This window comes from Elephas maximus, chromosome 11, assembly GCF_024166365.1.
Source record: "Elephas maximus indicus isolate mEleMax1 chromosome 11, mEleMax1 primary haplotype, whole genome shotgun sequence".
Lineage (NCBI taxonomy): Eukaryota > Metazoa > Chordata > Mammalia > Proboscidea > Elephantidae > Elephas > Elephas maximus.
The window spans coordinates 113,690,533-113,716,285 of record NC_064829.1 but is presented as its reverse complement, the minus strand read 5'-3'; the positions used below and the strand labels follow the sequence as shown (position 1 = coordinate 113,716,285).

Below are 25,753 nucleotides of genomic sequence, written 5' to 3'. Positions count from 1 at the left end.
AGAGCCCAACTGCAGAGCCAAGGCTCTCATTGCCCTTGGTCTCCAAGGTGAATCCAACTGCCCAGAATATTTTCTTGCCCTCTACCAGCTGCTTCCAAAAACAAACATTGCTGGAGGGAGAATAACGAAGGAGAGGTGGGGTTGGGGTGGCAAATGGCATAGATGGGAAACTTTCTAGAAGCAGTTCCGAAGTCTCCAAGGTGGGGAAAGGAGATCAGGAGAGAAACAGGATTACTGGCAGTGACAATTTTCCTCCACTTTACTACCATTTTTCATTTAACTCTTGTTTCCTTAATTACTAGAGGGAAGGATCATAAGTCCCTAGAAGATTGAGGGGCCTATTTGAGCCTACACCTAGTCTCCTAGATTCTCATCCCGTCACCCTCCCCAAACCCCATGTCCAGATAGTGGTGAAGGAAGTGAAAGATCTAGGCTTCCTTCCTTTTTTTTTTTTCCTTTAACCTCAACTGGTCTCACCCCTTGGTGCCATCCAATGATAAAGTCACCAGGTGGTGCTGGCTAGAAACTGTAGAAACTTTTTCCTTTGCTCTGAGAGCCTCTTCAGTTCCCATGATACCTGCTCCTTGGGGCTCAAGTAACAAGCATGCAGAGTTATGATCAGCCTCCACTCCAACTACTAAGGAGCAAAATATTAAGGGTCTTACAATTCCAAAATTCGCTCTCCTTCCACTTTATCAATACTTATTATATTAATACCAAATACTCACTGGTTTTTCTGCCAGGTGCTTTCCTTTCCATAATGTGTGGGGGAGGACGGTGGGAGGAAAGGGAAGAGGAGGACAAGAACATACTCTTCTGCCTCAAAGACTCCATAGGGTGAGAACCATTAGCTTTTGGAAAGTTTTCCCACTCCAGAGAATTTAAGTATCTGGTTTCCCTGGTGAACCAAAGTTTGGGGACAAGAGATACACCAAAACGTTTGTTGTAACTGAGAGCATCCTCTTTATTCCACATAAAGAATCTGGTTTCTAGAGCCTGAAGGGGAAAGCGCCTTGGCCTGGCCCTACCTCTGTGTGGATGAAGATTTAGATTCTGGTGACTAGGACTTTCTCCAACTAGGAATAAAAAGACCTGACATCCAGTCAGTCCCAAATTAGAGGGTGGGAGCGACAATGTGAGGCAATTCCTTGGTGAGGTGACTATCAGCTTGGGGTAGGCTCTTCCAGGCAAGTTCTAAGAGCCCATACTGGGCAATGCCCATGGGAAGGATGGTGCGTACATTGTTCTGCCCTGGGAGTGATACCACCTCCTGGAACTTAAGAGGACCTCCAGGAGTGTGAGAACCACCACAAAACAGGCAGTAGAGCAAGCGCTCCCCGGGAACTAGCTCCACTGTCTTTAGGGCCTCTTTGTAGATGATTGCTTGGGGTTGGGGCTCCTCTGTCAGTAGCAGCTCCTGTAGTAGCCTCTGGATTCGGGGGGTAAGTTGGTAGAGGTCCATGAGTTGGTAGAAATGTTCCATCCAAGCAATGCGGTCTTTTGCACATTGCTGCTGCAACATCCGCAAAACATGGTACAGGGCCACAAATGTCTCCCATCTAGGCACCTCTTCCTTTTTTTTAGTGATGGGCTGTGCCTTCTTCTCCAACTTGGGCAATTTGGGAAACCTGCTCTTACCCTTTAAAGTCCAGAAATTCTTTTGAAATATCAGTGGTTGGGTTTGTTTGTCCACATAGGCGCCGGCACCTGTGAAAATGTCTCTTGGGGCAGGATAAAAATGTTGCATCTCCATCTCCCTGAGAGCACTGGGTATCTGCTGTGCTTGCCCACTTCTATAAGGCTCTCCTAAAACATGCCAATCTATAGTCTTTGGATCTGGAATCCTCTTGGTAGCTAACAGAGATTTTGGTGTGGTAACAGCCAAAGATTTTAGCCGGCTCTTCTTTTCCTTTCTTTTTATAGGAGGGATCACTTTCAGCTGTTTTGGACCCATGATATCCTTACTGGGTTTTGGACTACCTGTGCCTCGTGATTCCAGGCCCTGCTTGTGACGGTACACGATGGTTTCAAGTTTGGCCACATGCATCCACTCTAAGTTTCCCTTTGAGGTGAGGTCTTTGAGGAGCTGACACAGTCTGTGGAAACTCTCCCTGGAAAGCTGCTCTCCTGCTTCCATCCGTTCTAGAACACGGTGGATCCACTCTACATCTGAGAGACTTACCTCTGGATATTGTTCTTCACCCAGGATTTGGGAGACAGGTAACTGCACTTCAGTCTGCCCCACTAGAGATCTATGATGTTGCAAAAACCACTTCCACCTGACACCTGGTGGCTTGTATTGGCGTTTCTGAGCTTCCATGGTTTCCCCAACTATGTGGGACATGCCTGTGGTCTTTAAGTCTTGCTCTTGGGGCTCCAAAACTGTACCTAAAACTTGTTGAGGTATAGGCTTAAATTGCTCCAGTTCTTTTTGTTTATCCCTACACGTCGTCTCTGAGACTGTCTGGGGTGTCTCAAGTACTGTGGCCTCTTCAGCTTTCCAGGATATCTGTTTCATTGACACTGGTACTAGTACCTTCTCTTCCCTCCCCAGAGCTATTGAGATCAGTTTCCTGGAGGGGCTTGTTTTCAAGACTCCCAGTTTGATACCACTGCCTTTGACCTTAAGGACTCCTTTTCCAACAGAAGGAACTGTTTTCCTTCCTCTTAGGCCTTCTCTTTTTCCTTCTTGCGACTTAAATAGTTTCTTTTCTTTTTTAAAGATCTCTTTTCCCTTAACTACCTCTTCTTCAGATGAGCTTCTCTCCTCTTCCTCCTCACTCAAACTTTCTACTTCCTCATCCAAACTTTCCACCTCCTCACTCGAACTTTCCACCTCCTCCTCACTCATGCTTTCCTCTTCCTCTACTTCTCCCTCCTGCTCCTCCTCCTCCTCTTCTTCCTCTTCCTCTTCATCACTTTTGCTTTTCTCCTCTTCCTCCTCCTCAGAAAAACTCTCATGCTCTATTTCATCTAACAGGCTTTCCATTTCTTTAGAAAATCTCTCTTCACTTTCCACCTCATCCACTTGAACAGGAAACTCTTCCTTTGGTATATCCTTAACTTTCTTTTCCTTTGTCCACCTTGTTTTAGGGAATGGGATTACTTTTTCTTCCTCTACTGTTCCCTCCTCTTCCTGTGTGACTTCTCTCTCTTCTCTGGCCAATTGGCTTTCTTTCTCAATCATATCCTTCTCTTTCTTTGTCAGTCTTCTCATTTCCTTGGCCAGTTTTCTCTGCTTCTGAGCCAGTTTTTTCTCGTCTTTGGTCATTTCTAATTGTTCCTCAGAAAAGTCCCACTCTTCGCTATCAAGTTGATTCTGTTCTTTGCTTAAGTTCCTCTCCTTAATAAAGAGTGACCTCTTTGTCTTTGTCATCTCTATTTCTTCCTGGGTTAGTTCTCTTTCTGCTTTGATTAATTTTTGAAGTACTTTTAAGATTTTGCTCTGTTCTGATGGTTCCCTGGAAGTGCGCCTCTTAGCCAATTTCCTTACTGTTTTGGCTAACTTCCTTTCTTCTTGGGCATATACTCTCTCCCCTCTAGCAAATTCTAAATTTCTTTTGGCAATGTCCCTGTCCTCCGTGGCCAATATCCTATCTTCATACGTCAGTATCTTCTCCTCTAGGAACAATTTCTTCCTAAGTCTTTCTACTTCCTCCTCAGTCAGTCTTCTCTGTTTGGAGGTTCCTTGAGTCTCTTCCTTGAAGAGAAGTTCCTTTTCCTCAGCTAATCTCTTCTTCTCTTTGGCCAGTTTCATCATTTCCATGCTCAATGCCATTTCTTCCTTAGCAATATCCCACTCGTCTTTGAGTAGTTTCTTTTCTTGAAATACTGCCCTCTTCTCCATAGTTAGTTTCATTTTTTCCTGGGCCAGTTTCTCCTGTTTCTCAGCCAGAATTTCCTCTGCTTGGGCTAGTTTCTTCTGTATATAAGTTACTTTCTCCTTCTTCTGTGTAAGTATCTCCTTTTCCTGTATCAGCTTCTTCTCTACCTGAAACAGTTTCTTCTTGTACTCGTCCACGTCCTTCTTTATGTAGACTAGTTTGTCTTTGTTCTGGGTGATTTTTTCTTTGTTCTGGAGGAAGGTCTCTTTCCTATGAGCGAAATTTTTTTTCTTCTGAGTCAAATTCGCTTTTTCCTGAACCAGATTTGCCTCCTTCTGGGATAGTATCTTCTTGTTCTTCGTAAGTTTCTCCTGGTCCTGGAACAATTTTTCCCTTTCCTGAAACAGTTTCTCCTTGTTCCTGGTCAGTTGCTTCCTTTTCTGGGACAGCCTTTTCTGTTCCTCAGGTGTCTTTACCTTGTCCTGGGCCAGTTTCTTCTCTTCTTGAATCAGCAGCTCTTCTTCTTCAGCCAGTTTTTTCTCTTCCTCATCCAGTTCTTCCTCTTGCCAGATCAGTCTCTTCTCTTCCTGAGTCAGTTCCTCCTTTTCCTCAGCCAGTTTCTTCTCTTCCTGATTCAGTTCTCCTTCTTTCCAAGTCAGTTCATCCTCCTCTTGAGCCAGCTCCTCCAATTCCTGGGCCAGCTCATTTTCTTTCTCTGTCAGATTTTCCTCCTTTGGGGCCAATTTTTCTACTTCCTGAACCAGTCTTGTTTTTACCTCAGCCAGTTTTCCCCCTTTCTTTGCTAGTTTCTCTTCTTCTCTGGCCAGTTTCTCCAATTTATGGGCCAGTTTCTTCCTCTTCTGGGCCAATTGCTCTGCTCTCTGGCTTAGGTTCTCCTCTCTTTGGGCCAGTTTTTCCTCTTTCTGGGCAAGTTTCCTCTCTACCTGAGCCATTTCCCCCTGTCCCTTGGCCATTTTCCCATATTCTCGGGCCAATTTTTTTTCTTCTTGGGCCAGTTTTCTCTCTTCTTGTGCTAGTTTCTCTTCTTCTTGTGCCAGTTTCTTCTCTTCTTTGGCTTGTTTTCTTTCATCTTGGGCTCGTTTCCTTTCTACCCAGGCCTGTTTCTGTTCTTGGATATGTCTCTGCTCTTCTGTAATTGGCTCTTCTTCCCATTCCTGAGGTAATTCATCTTCCAGGGTAAATTCTTCCTCATCCTCAGAAAGTTGCTCCTTGGTCCTGGCAAACAAAATCTTTTCCAAGATCTGTCCCCATTCATCCCATCTCAGCTTCCTCTTGCCCTCATCCGGCTTTTCTTCATCTGCAAAGAGATCCTCTTCAACCCCATGTTGATGACACCACCTGTCCCAAGCTCGCTTCCATTCATCCCAGGATACCTTTGTCTCTTTTTGGGTCTGTTCCCACTGATCCCAGGATTTCTTCCACTTCTGCCAAGTCAGCTTCCTGTCATCCATAACTGGTCTTTCTTCTTGGCCAACCACTTCTTCCTCCAGTTCCACCATTTCTCTCACTTCCTTGCTCATGTCCCTCTCTTCTTTGGTGATTTGCCTCTCTTTTTTATCCACTTTTATTTCCCGCTGGGCTGCTCTCCTCTCTTGCTTAGATGACTTCTTAGGGAATTTCTTCTCTTCTTTCCTTGATATTCGTTTTCCCTTTGTTGGGTCACCTGGTTCCAAAAAAATAACTTTCTTTTTCTTGCCTTTTTTTGCAACCACCTGCGTTTTCTCCAACTTTTGCATATCCCTTGGTTCCTCTTGCACTTGCTCTTGATCCTCTGGTATCTCTTCTTCCATGTTTCTGATTATCATGTCCTCTCTAACTGCTTCTTCATGGATAAAAATTGGTTTCTCCTCTGGCCAGGCTATATCCCATTCAAGGTCCTCAAGCAGAACCTGGCTTTTCTTCTTCAACAGAGGGCAGATCTCCTGGAAGAGCTCCCAGCTGGGGTGTCGATCTGCCAGCATCTCCTGAGCTATGGTTACTACCTCAGAGCTTAGAGCTTCTGACATTTTTGTTTGGGAACCAGAGATCCTCAGGGTCAAGAGATGACATAAATCATCCCGCCATGATGTGCCATCTCCAGTGGTAGCCTTGTAGCCAGGTACTCCAGAGGCACCCCGCCCACTGGTCTTAACTTTCTTCACAATGGGTTTTTCCTCTACTAGAGGCTGAGGTACCTCAATTTCAGCTTCCTTTCTCTTCTTGCGCCTCTTAATGGGTTTCTGAGCTGTAATTTTCTTGCCCTTTTTGTCACGTACTTTCCTCAGCATCTTCAGGGCCAACACAATATGATCCTTTGAAGAATCTTTCTCTGTAGATTCTTCAGCCTCTTTTGAAACCTTTATCATGCTTGAGGGTGAAGATCCTATGGAATGGATGTCTGTTTCCTCCACCTCGACTAATGCAGCTTCACTCTGATCACTTTCACCCTCTAACGGACCTGGCTCTATGATAATCGGTTTTGAGGCTCTTTCTTTTATCTTCTTGAGACTCCACAATAATTTTCGGGCTGCCAAGAAAATCAGGAGATGGAGGTATGAAAAGCATGGAAAGTTTAAATGAAACCTTTTCCAATATATGGTGTGAGCTAAGAGGAACTGCCAAAAGAAGTAGCAATAAAGAGAGGTGAGGCCTTAAGAAGGGTGGAGGGGCACTCTCCTTGCTTTAGTTTTTAGCCCCACCAAGACCTAGAGTGACAGGCCTTGGAGTCTTCTGGGTTAGGGCAGATTCTTCCTAGAAGGGCTCCGTTCTGTGAAAGCATCTTTCCACTTATCTCTGTTTTCACCTAGTATCTTTTGACCCATCTGAGCCCTAACTATCCTGCCTCTTGTGGCCCCTGAAGCATGGGCCAGATCACCCCATACATACTATGCTTTTTGCCCCCTGCTCGGCCCCGTCTTTGGCCTTTGCTGGATTTGGTGGCCACTTCAGGTCCTTCGGGAATTGTTGAAGGTTGTCTTTCATGGGACTTCAGTTCAGAAATCCTTGAGACATGCAAAGAAAAAAAAGGCTTTTCATCTCCATGTGACAAGGTCAAGTTTTCATTCAGTCGCTGCTGCACTTGAGTATGAAGGATTTGGAGATCTGTTGCCCGTATCCCCAGCAGATGGTCCAGGGTTTCCTCTCCAATCAATTCCTGCCTATGAAAGTCAAAGGAGAGAAAAAAAAAAAAAAAACCTATGCTGAATCAGGGACAAAAAGGAGTATGAGAAGGAAAGAACAAGCAGGGGGCTTGGCAAAGTTGACAGAAGGGACAGCGTATACAGAGGAAAGGATGGCGAAGAGGAAAGAGAACGTCTAGGAAGCCAAGATGGCAAGGAATGGAGTGACCCATATGTGGGCTGCAAGGGTGGGAGAAAGGGATCAAAAGAGGAACGTTAAGAGGCAAGGGGCAGACCCCAAAACTATGGCCCGTAGAGGCTCTGTTAACCTAGAACTAAAATCATTTCCAAACCCTGTTCTTCAGACAAAGATCAAACAGGACTATAAAACAAAACAAAACAAAACAAAAGATACACGTGAGGAGTGTGCTTCTTAGTTTAATCAGATACACGAGACCAAATGGGCAGCTCCTGTCTGGAGGCAGGATGAGAAGGCAGGCAGGGACAGAACTTGTTGAGTGAACACAGGGAACCCAGGGTAGAAAGTGGGAGCTTGCTGTCACATTGTAGGGATTGCAACTAATGTTGCAAAACAATATGTGTATAAATTTTTGTATGAGAAACTAACTTGAGCTGTAAATTTTCACCTAAAGCATAATAAAAACAAAAAACCTCCTGGAAACGCAGTTCTCTTATCTATTAAATGAGGAAATAGGCAAAAAAAAAAAAAAAAAAAAAAAAGAGGTGGGGCAGACAGGAATAGGAGAGGAAATGGAAGATAGAGTGAGTAGTCAGGGGAATTGTCAAGACAGTTTAGGAATAGGAAAAAAGCCATGAAAGAGAAGAAAGAGCAAGAAGAGCTTATACATAGGGATGAAGAGATAGAAAGGGAAAGGACAGGGGAAAAAATGGGTAAAGGGAAAAAAAAATTAGAAGCTAGTGAAGAATCGAGGAAGAAACCAACAACTTACTGCATCTCCCGGAAAGTTTCTCGGTTCTGGATCAAGTATAAGAGTGAAGTCTTAGAGTGGATTCCAGTATCAGCCATGAGGCTCAGGGCTTTATTCCTCACTCTTTGGTCCTTGTCCATCAATCCTTGGGCTAGAGGCAAGGCAAAGAGATGAGTAATCATTCCTAGGCGTTTCAAACCTTCCCAGGCTAGTTCTCGGATCTGTGGATTGGAATTGGCTGTATCATCCAGAAGGCGATGGGCTGTCTCAGAGCGCAGGGCTGGAGACACTTGATAAGAGGCAAAGATTTGCCCTAGTGCGCCAACACAGTATTGGAACTTCAGTGGGGAAGCATGGATCATAATATTGAGGATTGTCTCAATCAGGTTATTAATAGTTATTTCACTCATCTTTCTTCCCAGCCAACTGCGGTTTGTTGTGTCTGTAAAGACACTGTAGGTTACTTCCTTGGACATTCTCATTCCTATGAAGTCTTTATCCTCCTTCTGTTGTGGAAGTTCTTCCAAATGACTTATAGCTCTTGACCTACCGTGCCAGAAGAAGAATTGTTGAGTCTTGTCCCATTCCAATTCCCGCTGGGGTGAGTGCAGGTTGCACTGTAGATATATTGGGCTGCCCTCTGGCCAAAGACGGGCACGAATCACTGAATTGGGGATGTAGCCATCAGGGGCAAAGAGCCATTTCCTCCCATGACCAAAGTAGTATCGCAATATCTGATAAGGGTGGACGCCGTCCCAGCCAGTCAGCTGTAGTTGGGGAGGAATCACATAACGGGGATGGTGATGTTGGTTGCTCACCTGCGTCAAATCAGTTTCCTCCCCCTGTAAAGAATTACATTTATGGCCAGACAGAAATATGGGGCCCCCTTCCTCTTCATCCTCTATGACATGTGGCACAGTATGGTCAAAGGCAATGGCCCGCCTATTGTCAAGGATCTCCAGACCCACTAATTCCTGTTGCCTTTGTTGAGTATAGACATACTTGGGCACAAACATGGTCTCAAAGGAGAAGAAGAAGCCTGGTGTGAAAGGCTTAGGGACTTCTACCACTTCATCTGTTATGCTCATAAAGGAAAGGCGAACCAGCATGCTTGGAGGAAGCAGTTTTAAACAGGACACCAGATAAAGGCTCTGGTTGAAAGTCACAAGCAGGTCACCCCGGTCATTTGCAAAGCAGAGTGGGCCAAAGTGCAATGATGAGTCCAGCATGGCTATGAGTCTACCATGGAAGTCCCAGATCCGGACAGAACCATCAATACCACCTGTAACGAAAAGACTCAGGGACAGGCAGACATCAAAGGATATGATGGGACACTGGTGCAGGGGCAATGTCTGCGTGAACACAGAGCCTTTCTTTGATTGAGAGGACAGAATGTCATGGAACTTCCAGAGACGCAGGCAGTTAGTTTCCGTGATGGCACCCACAGACTTGGGCAAGAGTATCAGGTGTTTTAGGTGACAGCTGCTAAGAATGCAGGCGAGAGGTTGTAGACATACTCTGGCCCCATCAAGCACAGCCTCTGATAAGTGTACATAGTCATCCATTCCATAGGAACAGAGCAAAGAGTTTTCTCGGCTACCATAAGACCCTCCTGACAGTGTAGAGAGTGCCAATACAGCCCCAAAGTGCATGAATTTCTCTATTCGGGCACAGTTGTGCTGGGAAAGTACTCTTACCACACCACTCTGGTGCCCGGAGAACATCAGTCCTTCTAGACCCCGACCCAGTTGGAAATGCCCATAAGCCAGGCATTGTACCAAGTCCTGAGAATCTGGTGAGGTGCATAAAAGATACTTGGCTGGGCAAGGACAGCGGGTTGTGTCAAATACCAGCACCTCTGAGCTGCCTGTCGCCACAAAGAGCTCTTCTCTATCTGGGTCATAGGCCCAATCCACAGCCTGGTCCAGGATTGAGAAGGGCCAGGTGAGAACCAGGAGATCCCCTGTCTGTGGGGACAGAAAGCGCAACAAGCCATCCTCAGTAGTGCATAGGATCCGGTACCAGTTATTTCCACAGTGGACCCGACGCACCTGCAGGGGAGCAGAACCACAGACATTGAAGAGGCTATAGAAGCAGGGCAGACGGCGCAAGGAAAAGCTATGGGTGGTCTGGCAGAAGAAAGTAATGTTATCAATAAACTGGAGGCGCTGCAAGTCCTGACCAAGTTCCAGCCGCCGCAGCAGGTTCCCTGAAGTAAGGTTCCACTCCTTGATTGAGCCCTCACTGCCAGCTGTTAGCAGGGTGTGGGCCTCTGGCCTGCTGCGGATACATGTCACCGATGAGGAATGGGCCTTGAAACTGTGGAGGAAGCGGGCCCGGCCGAGGCTCCATGCTTGGATTTCCCCAGCCTTGTTTCCAGCGTAGAGAAGGCCTTGATCGACACAGGTGAAGCAGCAGGTGATGGGGGAGCCACTGCCACCGGAAGTGAACCTCCTGGTCTCCCCCAGACGGCCCAGGCCTTGACGCTCCAGGACCCTCACTGCAGTATCGCACAGGGCTAGGAGGGAGCCGCCGGGGCCGTTCAGCGTGATGTCCCGGACAAGCTCGTCACCAGGCATGGAGACCATGTGGGCTATCTGGAGGCCCTTGCCACTTGGCTCGATGATCCAGGTGACCACCGCTCCCAGGATGCCTGACAAAAGCACCTGCATTTCTGGGTCATAGCAGAGGCAGCTGATGTTGAAGCGGCAGGGCACTGCACCCAGGGGTTTGAATGCCCGAAAATGGTCCCCAAAGAGCCGCAGTAACAGGTCACCACAGTAGGCCACGAGGATGTGAAAGGAACCTGTGTGGACCATGGACTGGATGGGCGGCAATCGTTCCGTCATGGAGAACACTCTCTTCTCAACCATGTCCTCACCTTTGCTCTTCATCCACACTACAGCCTAGAAGTAAACAAGACGGAAGCCGCCTATAAAAGACAGCAGAGGAGGGAAGGGCAGAATATTCGGCTGCCTTTTCCTCTTCTTGTGCTAAAGAGTAATTAGGAGACTCTAGGGTGACTTTACCCAGTGATGGGACTTGGAAATAATACAGAAGTAGGAAGCCTATGACTCTTTCCCTAACCTCAGCCTACTTTATAAAAAAAAAAAAATAAGGAGACCATAAATTCTATTCAACATGGAAACTAAAGTTGGAGAAAGAACAAGCGGGGAACCCTGGATCCAGGTCACTTTCATTCAAGATATGAATTCAAGGGATCTATTTTCCCTTGTCAGTCTGGGGTAACAGCTGCACGGGCACGACCCTGTAGAATGGGCTACGGAGGGGAAGAAAGGCTGGGCAGTTTTACCTGTATTTCTTTCGTGCTTGGTGACACCCAAGAGAGGGAGGCAAAGAAATCGGCGTCACTGAAGTAATGGCATATAAGCGGCATATTTTGAGGGTGACGAGACTCTTTGAACAGGATCTGGGAACGGTCACTCAGCACAACTACTCCATTCTTTGAGTCATCTAAAGGGTACTGTTGGAGAGACATGGCATGAACCAAAAGGCCAGATATACACACGTACCAAATATATCCTCACGTAAGTCACAATCGGGGATACTCCCCAAACCACGGCTCACACCGCGATGACCACTCTGTCCCGTCACGCCCACATGTGTCCCGTCACGCCCACATGTGCACAGCTTGCCACCTGTGGGGCGCCTATACTTCAGAGGCGTGTAAGAAAGCCCACTAAACCCCTGTAGGGGCTGCACGGGCAAATCTTGTAGCGTGAGCATAAAGGAAAAACCTAAGTTCTTCCCAACATGAAGTTGGCTATACCTGTCCTCTAGCTTTCTCTTTTCTATCTAAAAGGTACATACATCATAAAAGAGACATTTAACAGATTACTCAGGCAAATACATCACATATGATAGGGTGTCCCAAAAATCAGTACAGTTTAAGTTATTAAAGCTTGAAAACTGCACTAAAGAACACTAAAGGTGGTTGCAGCAGTACATCGACAGGGAACTTCCAGAAATTCAAGCGGACCCAGAAAAGGATGTGCAACAAGGGACATCACTGCTGATGTCAGATGGATCTTGGCAGAAAGCAGACAATACCAGAAAGATGTGTAACCGTGTTTTATAGACTACGTAAAGGCATTCAACTGTGCGGATCATAACAAATGGATAACACTGTGCTCATGAGGAACACATACACAAGCCAAGAGACAGTCGTTAGAACACAACAAGGGGATATCGCATAGTTAAAAATTAGGAAAGGTGTGCATCAGGCTTGTATCCTTTCACCATACTTATTCAATCTGTATGCTGAACAGATAGACTACACAGGAATCAAATTGACTACATCTGTGGTAAGAGATGATGGAAAAGTTCAATATCATCAGTCAGAACAAGGCCAGGGGACGACTGTGGAACAGACCATCAATTGCTCATATGCAAGTTCAAGTTGAAGCTGAAGAAAATTAGAACAAGTCCATGAGAGCAAAGTACGATCCCACCTGAATTCAGAGACTATCTCAAGGATAGATTCAGCACATTGAACACTAATGACTGAAGAGCAGATGATTTGTGGAATGATGTCAAGGACACTGTCATGGATTGAACCGTGTCCCCCCAAAATATCTGTCAACTTAACTGCGTCATGAGTCCCAGTATTGTGTGACTGTCCACCATTTTGTATGATTTCCCCATGTGCTGTAAATCCTATCACTATGATGTAATAAGCAGTTATATCGATGAGGTCTACAAGATTAGGTAGTGTCTTAAGTCAATCTCTTTTGAAATATAAAAGAGAGAAGCAAGCAGAGAGTTGGGGACCCCATAACACCAAGAAAGCAGTGCTGGGAGCAGAGCGCGTTCTTTGAACCTGAGGTTCTTGCGCTGAGATGCTCCCAGACCAAGGGAAGACTGATGACAAGGACCTTCCTCCAGAGCCAACAGGAGGAGAAAGCCTCCCTCTGGAGCCGGTGCCCTGAATTCAGACTTCTAGCCTACTGGAGTGTGAGAGAATAAACTTCTCTCTGTTAAAGCCATCCATTTGTGGTATTTCTGTTATAGCAGGTCATTAAAAAGACAGGAAAGAAACGGATGTCAGAAGAGACTGCAACTTGCTCTTTAACATCGAGTAGCTAAACCAAAAGGAAGAAATGATGAAACGAAAGCAGCTGAACAGCAGATTTCAAAGGGCGGCTCGAAAAGATGAAGTATTATAATGACACATGCAAAGACCTGGAGACAGAAAACCAAAAATGAACACTCTTGGCATTTCTCAAGTTAAAAGAAATGAAGAAAAAATTCAAGCCTTGTGTTGCAATATTGAAGGATTCTACAGGGGAAATATTAAAGGACACAGGAAGCATCAAAAGAAGATGGAAGGAATACACATTGTCACTATACCAAAAAGAATTGGTCGACGTTCAACCATTTCAGGAGGTAGTGTATAATCAGGAACCAATGGCACTAAAGGAAGAGATCCAAGCTGCACTGAAGTCACTGGTGAAAAACAAAGCTCCAGGAATTGACGAAATACCAACTGAGATGTTTCAACAAACGGATGCAGCACTGGAAGTGCTCACTTGTCTATGTCAAGAAATTTGGAAGACAGCTGCCTCGCCAACCAACTAGAAGAGATTCATATTTATGTCTATTCCCAAGAAAGGTGATCCAACCAAATGTGGAAATTATCAAACAATATCATTAATATCACACGCAAGTAAAATTTTGCTGAAGATCATTCAAAAGTGGCTGCAGCAGTGCATAGACAGGGAGCTCCCAGAAATTCAAGCTGGATTCGGAAGAGGACGTGGAACCAGGGATATCATTGCTGATGTCAGATGGATCCTGGCTGAAAGCAGAGAATACCAGAAAGATGTTTTCCTATGTTTTATTGACTTTGCAAAGGCATTCGACTGTGTGCCTCATAACAAATTATGGGTAACACTGCAAAGAATGGGAATTCCAGAACACTTAATTGTGCTCATGAGGAACCTTTACATAGATCAAGAGACAGTTGTTCAGACAGAACAAGGGGATACTGATTGGTTTAAAGTCAGGAAAGGTGTGTCTCAGGGTTGTATTTTTTCACCATACCTATTTACTTTGTATGCTGAGCAAATAATACGAGAAGCTGGACTATATGAGGAAGAACGGGGCATCAGGATTGGAGGAAGACTCATTAACAACCTGCGTTATGCAGATGACACAATCTTGCTTGCTGAAAGTGAAGAGGACTTGAAGCACTTACTAATGAAGATCAAAGACCACAGCCTTCAGTATGGATCCCACCTCAACATAAAGAAAACAAAAATCCTCACAACTGGACCAATGAGCAACATCATGATAAACTGAGAAAAGATTGAAGTTGTCAAGGATTTCATTTTACTTGGATTCACAATCAACACTCACGGAAGCAGCAGTCAAGAAATCAAGACTCACTGCATTGGGCAAATCTGCTGCAAAAGACCTCTTTAAAGTGTTGAAGAGCAAAGATGTCACCTTGAAGACTAATGCAATCTTCTCATACGGATGTGAAAGCTGGATGACGAATAAGGAAAATCGAAGAACTGATGCCTTCGAGTTGTGATGTTGGTGAAGAATACTGAATATAGCATGGACTGCCAGAAGAACAAACAAATCTGTCTCATAAGAAGTACAACCAGAGTGCTCCTTAGAAGCAAGGATGGAAAGACTTCGTCTCACATACTTTGGACATGTCATCAGGAGGGATCAGTCCCTGGAGAAGGACATCATGCTTGATAAAGTACAGGATCAGTGAAAAAAGAGAAAGACCCTCAACAAGAAGGATTGACACAGTAGCTGCAACAATGAGCTTAAGCATATCAACAATTGTGAGGATGGCGCAGGACCAGGCAGTGCTTCATTGTTTTATATAGGGTTGCTATGAGTTGGAACCAACTCTACGACATCTAACAACAACAACATGCTGAGCAAATAATCCAAGAAGCCGGGCTTTATGAAGAAGAACACAGCAACAGGATTGGAGGAAGACTCATTGACAACCTGTGATATGCAGATGACATAACCTTGCTTGCGGAAAGTGAAGAGGACTTGAAGCACTTACTGATGAATGTCAAAGACCACAGCCTTCAGTATGGATTACATCTCAACATAAAGAAAACAAAAATCCTCACAACTGGACCAATAATCGACACCATCATAAACGAAGAAAAGATTGCAGTTGTCAAGGATTTCATTTTACTTGGATCCACAATCTAGGCCCATGGAAGCAGCAGTCAAGAAATCAAACGAAGCATTGCATTGGGCAAATCTGCTGCAAAGGACCTCTTTAAAGTGTTGAAAAACAAAGATGTCACTTTAAGGACTAATGTGCACCTGACCCAAGCCATGGTGTTTTCAGTCGCCTCATACACACACAAAAGCTGAGCAATGGATAAGGAAGACTAAAGAACTGACACCTTTGAATTATGGTGTTGGTGAAGAATACTGAATATACCACGGACTGCCAAAAGAACGAACAAATCTGTCTTGGAAAAAGCACAGCCAGAATGCCCCTTAGAAGCGACAATGGCGAGACCTTGTCTCTTGTACTTTGGACATGTTACCAGGAGGGACCAGTCCCTTCTATGGCTCTTCCAAAGTGTTCATAAGTAAGACAGATAGAGTGCAATTCCTAATGCTTACGTCCTACATATACATTACCTTGATCGTATTTATGACGTCATTTACAAGGTATTTAAAATCCTTCCACAGGGGAATGAGTCTGGGGGAAGACATCACTTTGACTATTCCCTGGTCTTCAGGACCTGGTGCTTAAAAACCTGTGGGGATTCAAAAGAGGCCAGCTTAGTCACTACTATTTGTTAAGTGATAGGAATCAGAAGGCAAGACCCATAAACTCGTGTTTATTGAATACCCTCTGAATGTCACAAACTATGCACAGGACATACTTTCTTATTTAATCCTTATACAGCCCAGTGACGTATGTACTATTCCATTTTATAGATGAGAAAAACCGAGGCTCAAAGATGGTAAGTAAAGGGAGTTGGGAATTGAATCTTGGCATTTTCCTGCTATGACTCAGCAGGGTATCAGGGATGAAGGTGGGAGGGAAATCTAGAGAGAAGCCAGAAAGGAATACTCACACAGCAAATGGTTCTTTGCTGGTGGTGATGTGTCAGGAGAGCATTTTGTGAGGACTAGGGGTTCCTGGTGGTGCAATGGTTGATTGCTTGCCTGCTAACCTGCTAACCAAAAGGTCAGTGGTTGGAACCCACCAGCTGTTCTGTGGGAGAAAAGTCCTGGCCATCTCCTCCCATAAAGATTACAGCCTGGGAAACCCTACGAGGCAGTTCTATCGTTACATAGCGTTACTGTGACTTGAAATCTACTTGATGGCAAATGAGAACAGCAGGGGTTCCCAAAGTGTGGTCCCTTGACCTCCTGTACCAGGATACCAAGGGGAGTTATATGTCTTAAGATGCAAATTCCTAGGTCTTGCCCCAGACCTACTAAATCAGAACCTTGTAACAAGCTCCCTAGGTGATTCTATTAACATCCAAGTCTGACTACGGAAACGGGAGCCAGTGATCAGAAGAGCCCAGGATAAGGGTCAGCTGTACCTAGCACAGGTGGAGAACGGATGTAGCTAGTTGGCCTTGCAGGCTTTCTAGGCTTGCTCAATCAGGTAGCTCTCTTACACGTGACACATCTGTTCATCGTCCCCTTCCCCAGTCCCATGCTTTGGCCTTCGTAGGGACAAACGCCTATATTTCCTGGTTAGGTTATATATAAATCCTACTTTTAACTGTCCCCTTCTGTCAGGGAATCTGCCATTACTGGCGTGACAGTGGGTTGATATTTCCTCATTTGTAAAATGAAAATGCCAGTCTCGACTACTTCACAGGATTGCAGGAAAGCTCAAAGAAGATAACTCAGTAAAAGCTTTTATTGAAGAACGGTTTTTGTCGTTTTTTGCATTTTTTTTCCTATTGCAGTGAAAATACATACAACCACGCATTCACCACCTCAACAGTGTCTACACGTACACTTCGGTGACAGTGATTATGTTCTTCAAGTTGTGCGGCCATTCTCTCTACGCTTTTCCAAATCATTTCACCACGATCAACATCAACTCAACGCCCCCCAAGCAAAAAACTTCCTCCTTCCTTCTCCCTCCCCCTGCAGCCATAATCATCTTTGGTTCCTGCGTATTGGCTTATTTCACATAAGCGAGATCATACAGCATTTGACCTTTTATGACCGACTTATTTCACTCGGCATGATGTTTTCAAGGTTCATCCATGTTGTGGCATGCGTCAGGACTTCATTTCTCTTTGCAGTTGAGTAGTGTTCCACTGTGTGTATATACCACATTGTTTACCCACTCATCGGTCGAGGGACTTGATTGCTGTATCTCAGACTGATGACCACTCTTTGCTTCCAACCCATACTCTGTACCTAATTTAAGGCTATTCAGTTGCTCTGGAAGGAGCCCTGCTGGCACAGTGATTAAGCACTAGGCCGCTAGCTGAAAGAGTGGCTGTTCAACCCACCAGCTGCTTCGCAAGAGAAAAGTGTGGCAGTCTGCTTCCGTAAAGATTACAGCCTCGGAAACCCTATGGGGCTTCTGTCCTATAGGGTTGCCAAGACTCGGAATAGACTCACTCAAAGGCAATGGGTTTGGTTTGTTTTAGTTGCTCCGGAAACATGACAGTTAAATTTATAGTCTGGCCAGCAGAGGGCAATGGCGGCCATCTGTGTGCTTCAGAAGAAGGAAAGCTGATGAACTTTTTCAGTTTAGAGTCAACCAAAAACAAAAAACCCAAACCCGTTGCCATCAAGTCAGTTCCAACTGTGAGTGACCCTAGAGGACAGAGTAGAACTATCCCACAGGATTTCCAAGGAGCAGCTGGTAGATTCAATCTGCCAATGTTTTGGTTAGCAGCCTTAGCTCTTAACCACTGCACCACCAGGGCTCCTTGGTTTAGAGTCGGGGTTCCCATAGTGTGATGCGCAGGCTAGCAGTACCAGCACCAACAGGAACTTGTTGGAAGTGCAGAGCAGCAGGCCTGACCCCAGACTTAGTCAAATGGAAACTCTGAGGGTGGGGCCAGCAGTCTGAGTTTTAACAGGCCCTCCAGCTGATCTCATGCATGCTAAAGTATGAGAATCGCTGGTTTAGAGAGCTGGTGCTGGTGGTAGGAGCCATGGAGTCAGCTCCGATTCACAGCGACCCTGTGCACAACAGAACAAAACACTGCCCAGTCCTGTGCCATCTGCGCAATCGTTGCTATGCTTGAGCCCATTGTTGCGGCCACTGTGTCAATATATCTCGTCCAGGGTCTTCCTCTTTTTCGCTGACCCTCTAGAGAGCTGGTAGGTCCCAGATAAGTTTGGCCTGGGTCTCCTGGGGCAAGGTCAGCGGAACTCAGCCACTGGTATGGCTAAGCCCACGCACTGTGTTGCCACAGAGATTTGACGGCTGCATATCTGGACCTGGAGGGAAGTAGCAAGCAAAACTTAGGGTCATCTCTCACGTGTGTAGAAAGAGTTAGAACCCACAAAAACACTGTTCACATCAATCACTTCATTTACTCTCAAAAGAATCCTGAGGGGTAGATATCACTTGTCCATCGTACATATGGGGAACATGAACTTAGAGAGGAAAAGAAACGTGTTCAAGGTTACACAGGGCAGATTCAAGACCAAGATCCAATCCACAGTTCAGAATTCTTTCTACCACATCAGAGGAAGAGGCTATACCACTGATGGTAAAGAGGCTCCGACCCAGGAATTCACTCAGAATGGAAAGTGGGGGCTGCTGTCACAGCATCCTCTCTCCCTGGCTGCACGCCGCCCTCCTGTGACATCATTTTTCATTCAGTTCCCCTTCGGCCCTGTACATGCTCCTCTTTTGAACTACGTTTCAAGAGCCGATGTGCTCTGCTTCAGATCCTGCAAATCCGTGAATGGCCCTGCAGGCCAGGCCTTACTGCTCAGGTTTACCCCCACGGGCTCCTTCCTGAGGCCCCGGAGCTGCCGAGAGGGTAGTCATTTGTACCTAATTGGCAGTCACCGCCATCAGCTCCCATTCATCCAAGTATCTCCAGTGAGTCCAACTTTTCCCAACCAGCCTTCAAAAAGCAAGGAGTTGGGACCTTTTAAGGGCATACTTCTAGGGGGTGAGAAAGAGGGCCTTCAAACCCCAAACCTCTACATTACTGCTCTCTCTCATCCCTTAGGTCATCTTCCTCAGGTTACCCTCAGAAGACACCATTTCTCCTAAAATCCCCCAAATTCTATTCCCTAATCCCAGTACCTGTCCTTAAAAGCAAGTCCTTAATGAGCTCTAGATGCCTTAATACCTTAATCCCAACGGTCTTGACTTAGAAATACCTTGATAGCACAGAGGTGATCTAACCGGAAAATTCAAGACCTGGAGTCAGCACAGAGGTCCCGGGATGGAGCAAACAGTTAAGCGTTTGACTATGAGCCTAAAGGCTGGTGGTTTGAACCTACCCAGAGGCACCTCGGAAGACAGGCCTGGCAATCTGCTTCTGAACAGTCACAGCCTTGAAAACGCTATGGAGCAGTTCTACTCCGCATACATGGGGTTGCATGAATCAGAATCGACTCCACGGCAACTAATTACCAACAACAGCTAACACAGGAGAGAAGCTCTGTGGGGCTGAGAAAAGATGTGTCCTGAGTGTGGAGACAAACCAGGTCCGCGACTGGGCACTGACACTGGCACTACATCTTCCTTCTGAGCTTCGGTCCACTCCCAGGGACAGCGTCAGTGATGGCGGGGGTGGGGCACTGTCATCCCACGACCCTTGGTAATAAAGCGAGCTGGCTCTTGGGGGCCCTGCACTCCACAAGACTGTAAGGCCCTTGAGCTCCTACTGGGTCACTCGTTGGCTCCTGGTGCTGTGTTACAGGTGTGTGAGGGGATACGGGTGTGGCTCTCGCCCCACAGAGCTTACAGTTCAGCAAGGAAGGCAGACATTCAAGAACAGTATGAAATTAATTACAATGGGAAATTCCGGGTGATGGGTTATACTATTCTTTGAGCTTTTCTAAAGCTTTGAATTTTCTTAAACTTAAGAAATTACGCTAGTGGTAAGTTTGAAGAAGGAAAAGCGAAGTGCTCTGAGAACATATAAGAGGAGGACTTGACCACTTGAAAGGAAGATGATGCGTGCTGTACACTTTGAAGTGGCACCCTGCATAGATCAGGTCTTGCAGGTGGGTCTCACATTTGGGGAGGGGGTGTAGAGACCGGCTGGCATCAGAAGAGCCTAATTAGCTGACTGCAAAGCCAGGCGGGTGACCTTACTTGTTCCCTTCTTTGAACAACATTAATGTTAAGGAAGGAGTCCCTGGATAGTGCTAAAGATTAAGCTCTGGACTGTTAGCCGAAAGGTTGATGGTTCAAATCCACCCAGAGGCACCTCAGAAGTCAAGCCTAGCGATCTACTTCCAAAAGGTCACAGCCTTCAAAACCCTAGGAAGCATCTCTATTCTGCACACATGGGGTCACCGTGAGTCTGAATCGGCTTGATAGCAACTAATAACAACAATGACAAAGAGCTCAAGTTTGTCCCCAGGGTCTAGGGACACTACTCTGGAGTTCACTTAACTTCTTCATGAGAAGAAACAGTTTTCGGGGCTGACCAACACACACTGACAGGGTAGGTTAGCCTCTGGAGTATTGAGTGGAAGTTGCCCTAATCCATGAGAGTAAATATATCATCTAAGACTGGTAAGGCGTGAAGTGGTAACTAGGTATTTTACGTATTTTATCACATCTAACTCTTACAATGATTCTATGACATAGCTATTATCCTCCATTTAATTAAACGTTTTTTAGTGCACCTGGTAAAAAAATTCAAAATGTACTAAGGGGCATACAATGAAAAGAAAGTTGCCTTTCCACACCTGCCCAGCTGCCCCTCTCGTCCCCTTTTTAGCGGTAACCCAGGTTGTCTTTCTTGTGTTTTCCTACAGGTGTTCTGTACATACACAAGGATGAATGTAAGAATTATTTTTTCTCTTACACAAATGGTAGTTCTGCACCCCTTTTCCTAATATATTTCAGATATTAACTCACATCAATGTATGTAGCTTTGCCCCAATTTCCAGCAGCTGCCAGCTGCATGGTATTCCACTGTCTCGCTGAACTACCATTTATTTATCCAAACTGCTATTGATGGACATTGGGTGGTTTCCAATCTTTTCACACTACAACCTATGCTACAAATGAGAATCGCTGTTAATACCTCACGGATTTTAAATTTTATTTTATTTTCACTAACTTAAATTTTAAAGCTGAACCAATATCAATCTCTTTGTTTTCGTTGAGCACGACTTGAAATGATATTTGGATATACTGGGGTAAATTAGTAAAATTAGTTTCATTTTTTAATGTAAAATTAAAAAATGCATATTTGGCTTGTATTTATTGAATACTACGGCTCCAGATCCCCCACGTGTCTATCAGTTTGTTGTACTGTGGGAGCTTGCATGTTGCCACGACACTGGAAGCTATGCAACCGGTATTCAGGCACCAGCAGGTGTTGCATTCATGATCAAAAAGAACATTTCAAGATTTATCCTGAAGTATACTGCTGTCAGTGATAGGATAATATCCATACGCCTACAAGGAAGACCAGATAATAGGACTACTATTCAAATTTACGCACCAACCACTAAGGCCAAAGATAAAGAAATAGAAGATTTTTATCAGCTGCTGCAGTCTCAAATTGATTGAACATGCAATCAGGATGCACTGATAATCACTGGTGACTGGAATGCCAAAGCTGGAAACAGACAAGAAGGATCAGTAGTTGGAAAATATGGCCTTGGTGATAGAAAGAATGTTGTAGATCCAATGATAGAATTTTGTAAGAATAACGACTTCTTCATTTCAAATACCATCTTTTGCCAAAATAAACGGCGACTATACACATGGATCTCACCAGATGGAACACACAGGAATCAAACTGACTACATCTGTGGAAAGAGACGATGGAAAAGCTCAATACCATCAGTCAGAACAAGGCCAGGGGCTGACTGTGGAACAGACTATCAATTGCTCCCATGCAAATTCAAGCTGAAACTGAAGAAACTCAGAAAAAGTCCACGAGAGCCAAAATATGACCTTGAGTATATCCCACCTGAATTTAGAGACCATCTCAAGAATTGATTTGACACATTGAACACTAGTGACCGAAGACCAGATGAGTTGTGGAATGACATCAAGGACATCATCCATGAAGAAAGCAAGAAGTCACTGAAAAGACAGGAAAGAAAGAAAAGACCAAGATGGATGTCAGAGGAGACTCTGAAACTTGCTCATGAACGTCGAGCAGCTAAGCAAAAGGAAAAAATGATAAAGCAAAAGAGCTGAACAGAAGATTTCAAAGGGCGGCTCAAGTAGATAAAGTATTATAATGACATGCGCAAAGAGCTGGAGATAGAAAACCAAAAGGGAAGAACACGCTCAGCATTTCTCAAGCTGAAAGAACTGAAGAAACAATTCATGCCTTGAGATGCAATAGTGAAGGATTCCATGGGGAAAACATAAAACGATGGAGGAAGCATCAAAAGATGGAAGGAATACACAGAGTCATTATACCAAAAAGAATTGGTCAGTATTCAACCATTTCAAGAGGTGGCATATGATCAGGAACTGATGGTACTGAAGGAAGAAATCCAAGCTGCTCTGAAGGCATTGGTGCAAAACAAGGCTCCAGGAATTGATGGAATATCAGTTGAGATGCTTCAACAAACAGGCGCAGCATTGGAGGTGCTCACTTGTCTACGCCAAGAAATACGGAAGACAGCTTCCTGGCCAACTGACTGGAAGAGATCCATATTTATTCCTATTCCCAAGAAAGGTGATCCAACCAAATGCAGAAATTATAGAACAATATCATTAATATCACACGCAAGCAAAATTTTGCTGAAGATCATTCAAAAACAGCTGCAGCAGTATATCGACAGGAAACTGCCAGAAATTCAGGCCGGTTTCAGAAGAGGATGTGGAACCAAGGATATCATTGCTGATGTCAGACGGATTCTAGCTGAGAGCAGAGAATACCAGAAAGATGTTTACCTGTGTTTTATGACTATGCAAAGGCATTTGACTGTGTGGATCATAACAAATTATGGATAACATTGCGAAGAATGGGAATTCCAGAACACTTAATTGTGCTCATGAGGAACCTTTACATAGATCAAGAGACAGTTGTTCGGACAGAACAAGGGGATACTGATTGGTTTAAAGTCAGGAAAGCTGTGCACCAGGGTCACATCCTTTCACCATACTTATTCAATCTGTATGCTGAGCAAATAATTCGAGAAGCTGGACTATACGAAGAATGGGGCATCAGGGTTGGTGAAAGGCTCAATTAACAACCTGCGTTATGCAGATGACACAACCTTGCTTGCTGAAAGTGAAGAGGACTTGAAGCACTTACTAATGAAGATCAAAGACCACAGCCTTCAGGATGGATTGCACCTCAACATAAAGAAAACAAAAATCCTCACAACTGGACCAATGAGCAACATCATGATAAACGGAGATAAGATTGAAGGTGTCAAGGGTTTCATTTTACTTGGATCCACAATCAATGCCCATGGAAGCAGCAGCCAAGAAACCAAACAATGCACTGCACCAGGTAAATCTGCTGCAAAGGACCTCTTTAAAGTGCTGAAAAGCAAAGATGTCACCTTGAAGACTAAGGTGTGCCTGACCCAAGCCATGGTATTTCCAATCACATCACATGCATGTGAAAGCTGGACAATGAATAAAGAACATGGAAAAAGAATTGATGCCTTTGAATTGTGTTGGTGAAGAATATTGAATATACCATGGACTGTCAAAAGAATGAACAAATCTGTCTTGGAAGAAGTACAACCAGAATGCTCTTTAGAAGCAAGAACGGTGAGACTGCATCTTACATACTTTGGACATGTTGTCAGGAGGGATTAGTTCCTGGAGAAGGACATCATGCTTGGCAAAGGACTGGGTCAGCAGAAAACAGGAAGACCCTCGATGAGGTGGACTAACACAGTGGCTGCGACTTTGAGCTCAAGCGTAACAATGATTGTAAGGATGCTGCAGGACGAGGCGGTGTTTCGTTCTGTCATGCATTGTGTCCCCATGAGTCGGAACCGACTTGATAGCACTTAACAACTGCTCCAGATTGTCACCGTCTGATGGTGGCTCCTGGACTGACTGAGAGCTCCCTGAGGGTAGGAACCCGGCCTGTCTTGATTTCTCCCGTGTCCCTCATGACCCAACCTGGCATGAAGTCGGTGCTTAATACAGTTTGCTGAACGAATGAACAAATGAATAACCTTCTACCATCTCATAGTGAAAAAATACAAGCTTCTCAGCTTTCAGTCTTACTGAATATCTTCCTGAAACGTTGAGGCGGGAAGGGTACTGAGGCTTCTCGACCGGGGATCTTGCAATTACAGCCAATTAACTCGGTCACCCCTATGGAGTGGAACCGGCAAAATCCATTTTTTGCAAAAAAAAAAGTAGGATCCACAATTCCATCAGGAGGTAGACACAATTTCCCAGGCTGTAGTGGCGCAGTGGTTAAGCGTTTGGCTACTAACCCAAAGGTCAGCAGTTCGAACCCACGAGCCGCTCCTTGGAAACCCTATGGGGCAGTTCTATTGTCCTATAGGGTCGCTATGAGTCGGAACGGACTCGACGGCAATGGGTTGGTTATTATTATTTTTTCCTTTGTGAGGGACTCAACAGATACTAGTTACTTCAGAATGTGTGCTAAAGGAATACACGGCAGGTAACAGGGACTCCGGGGCACCCCCCGGGTCGTGGCTCCGCGGCTCCCGTCGGGGTGGAGCTCCGGGGCCGCCTAGGCCGTGGAGAGGCGACCAAACCCGTGTCTCCGCACACACTGGACCCAGGGCGTGCCCGCCTCTCTCAGAAGGGCCGCGCCGGTTACCTGCGCAGACTGGACTCCCGACAGGGGGCGGGCACGACGTGTGTGGCGGCACTCGGGGCCCCCTGTGTGGAGACTCGGAGCCACAGAGAGCGCCTGAAGAGCGAACGCGGGAACGCTCCGAGCGGACGCCGCCAACACAGCGGTTAACTCAGCCCCGCGCCCAGCAGGCGGACAGAGGCCAGCGGGGCGAGCGCGCGTGCGCACTAGCGCGCGCACGGTGGGCGAGACAGGAAAAAGCCGGGCGCGAGACCCCGCGCAGGCGCGCGCGCGCGTTCGAAAAGGGAAAAAAAGTGCTCCCCGCTGGCACCCGAGGCAATTAAGGCCGGCGTTGGGAAGCGAACGCGCGTGCGCGAGGCCGCACCAACTCCCTCCTCCACCGCCCCCTTCCGTTGGGGGTTTAGCGCACTGCTCCGATGTCACCCCCTCTCCTGAGGCTCGCGCTCCCGGGGTAAGTCCATCGTGCCTTGTGGAGAGGGAGGGAGAAAACGTGCTAAACGAAGGGAAGAGGCTGACGGGGCTGAGAGAAAGAGAGAGAAGCCGGCCCAAAAGAGTGAGAAGCGCGGTGCCCTCGCTGGAGGCTGCAGAAGACACGCCTCCAGCCCTCACGCCCCTCGGGGCTGCGGAAGTGCTCGGGGGACTAGAGCTGCACGGGGACTACGGGTGGACTACTTCTCCCAGAAGGCGGCGCGGCGGTGCGCCTACGGCTCCCGGCAGCACCTGCGCGCCAGGCTTTTTTCAGGTCGCCGCCGCCTAGGGCGAAACTACAGTTCCCAGGAGACCGCGCGCGAAGCGGCTTGGAAGTGGGCAGCCTGGAAGTCACTTGGGCCACCGAGGTTGGCGGCGTCTCCAGCGAGCAGCGCGGGGCTGGACGCAGCGGTCGTGGGTCCCGCGGGGCGAGCAGTCGGGACGTCCAGGTACGT

General features: G+C 46.1%; 2 protein-coding genes across 6 annotated transcripts in view; one reads left to right on the top strand and one right to left on the bottom strand.

Annotated features, from left to right (window-relative positions):
- Positions 1 to 955: 955 nt before the first annotated feature.
- Positions 956 to 24,921, bottom strand: WDR87 (WD repeat domain 87). Of its 3 annotated transcripts, XM_049901364.1 has the most exons (7): positions 24,834 to 24,921; positions 15,547 to 15,665; positions 11,207 to 11,377; positions 8,444 to 10,799; positions 7,915 to 8,044; positions 6,711 to 6,982; positions 956 to 6,351 (listed from the first exon to the last, which is right to left on the bottom strand). In XM_049901364.1, the coding sequence occupies exons 2-7, from the start codon at positions 15,619 to 15,621 to the stop codon at positions 1,115 to 1,117; spliced, it is 8,241 nt and encodes a 2,746-aa protein (XP_049757321.1). In that variant the 5' UTR covers positions 15,622 to 15,665; positions 24,834 to 24,921; the 3' UTR covers positions 956 to 1,114. The 3 variants fall into 3 exon arrangements, with proteins under 3 accessions (XP_049757321.1, XP_049757319.1, XP_049757320.1); XM_049901362.1 differs by having other exon boundaries at positions 7,915 to 10,799; XM_049901363.1 differs by lacking the exon at positions 24,834 to 24,921 and adding an exon at positions 23,819 to 24,377 and having other exon boundaries at positions 7,915 to 10,799.
- The window catches only part of SIPA1L3 (signal induced proliferation associated 1 like 3), a 292,300-nt gene continuing 291,456 nt past the window's right edge, over positions 24,910 to 25,753 (top strand). For all 3 annotated transcript variants that reach the window (XM_049901371.1, XM_049901365.1, XM_049901368.1), the window contains exon 1: positions 24,910 to 25,747. The gene's annotated coding sequence lies outside the window, so the exon portion shown is untranslated. The remainder of the gene's footprint in view (positions 25,748 to 25,753) is intronic.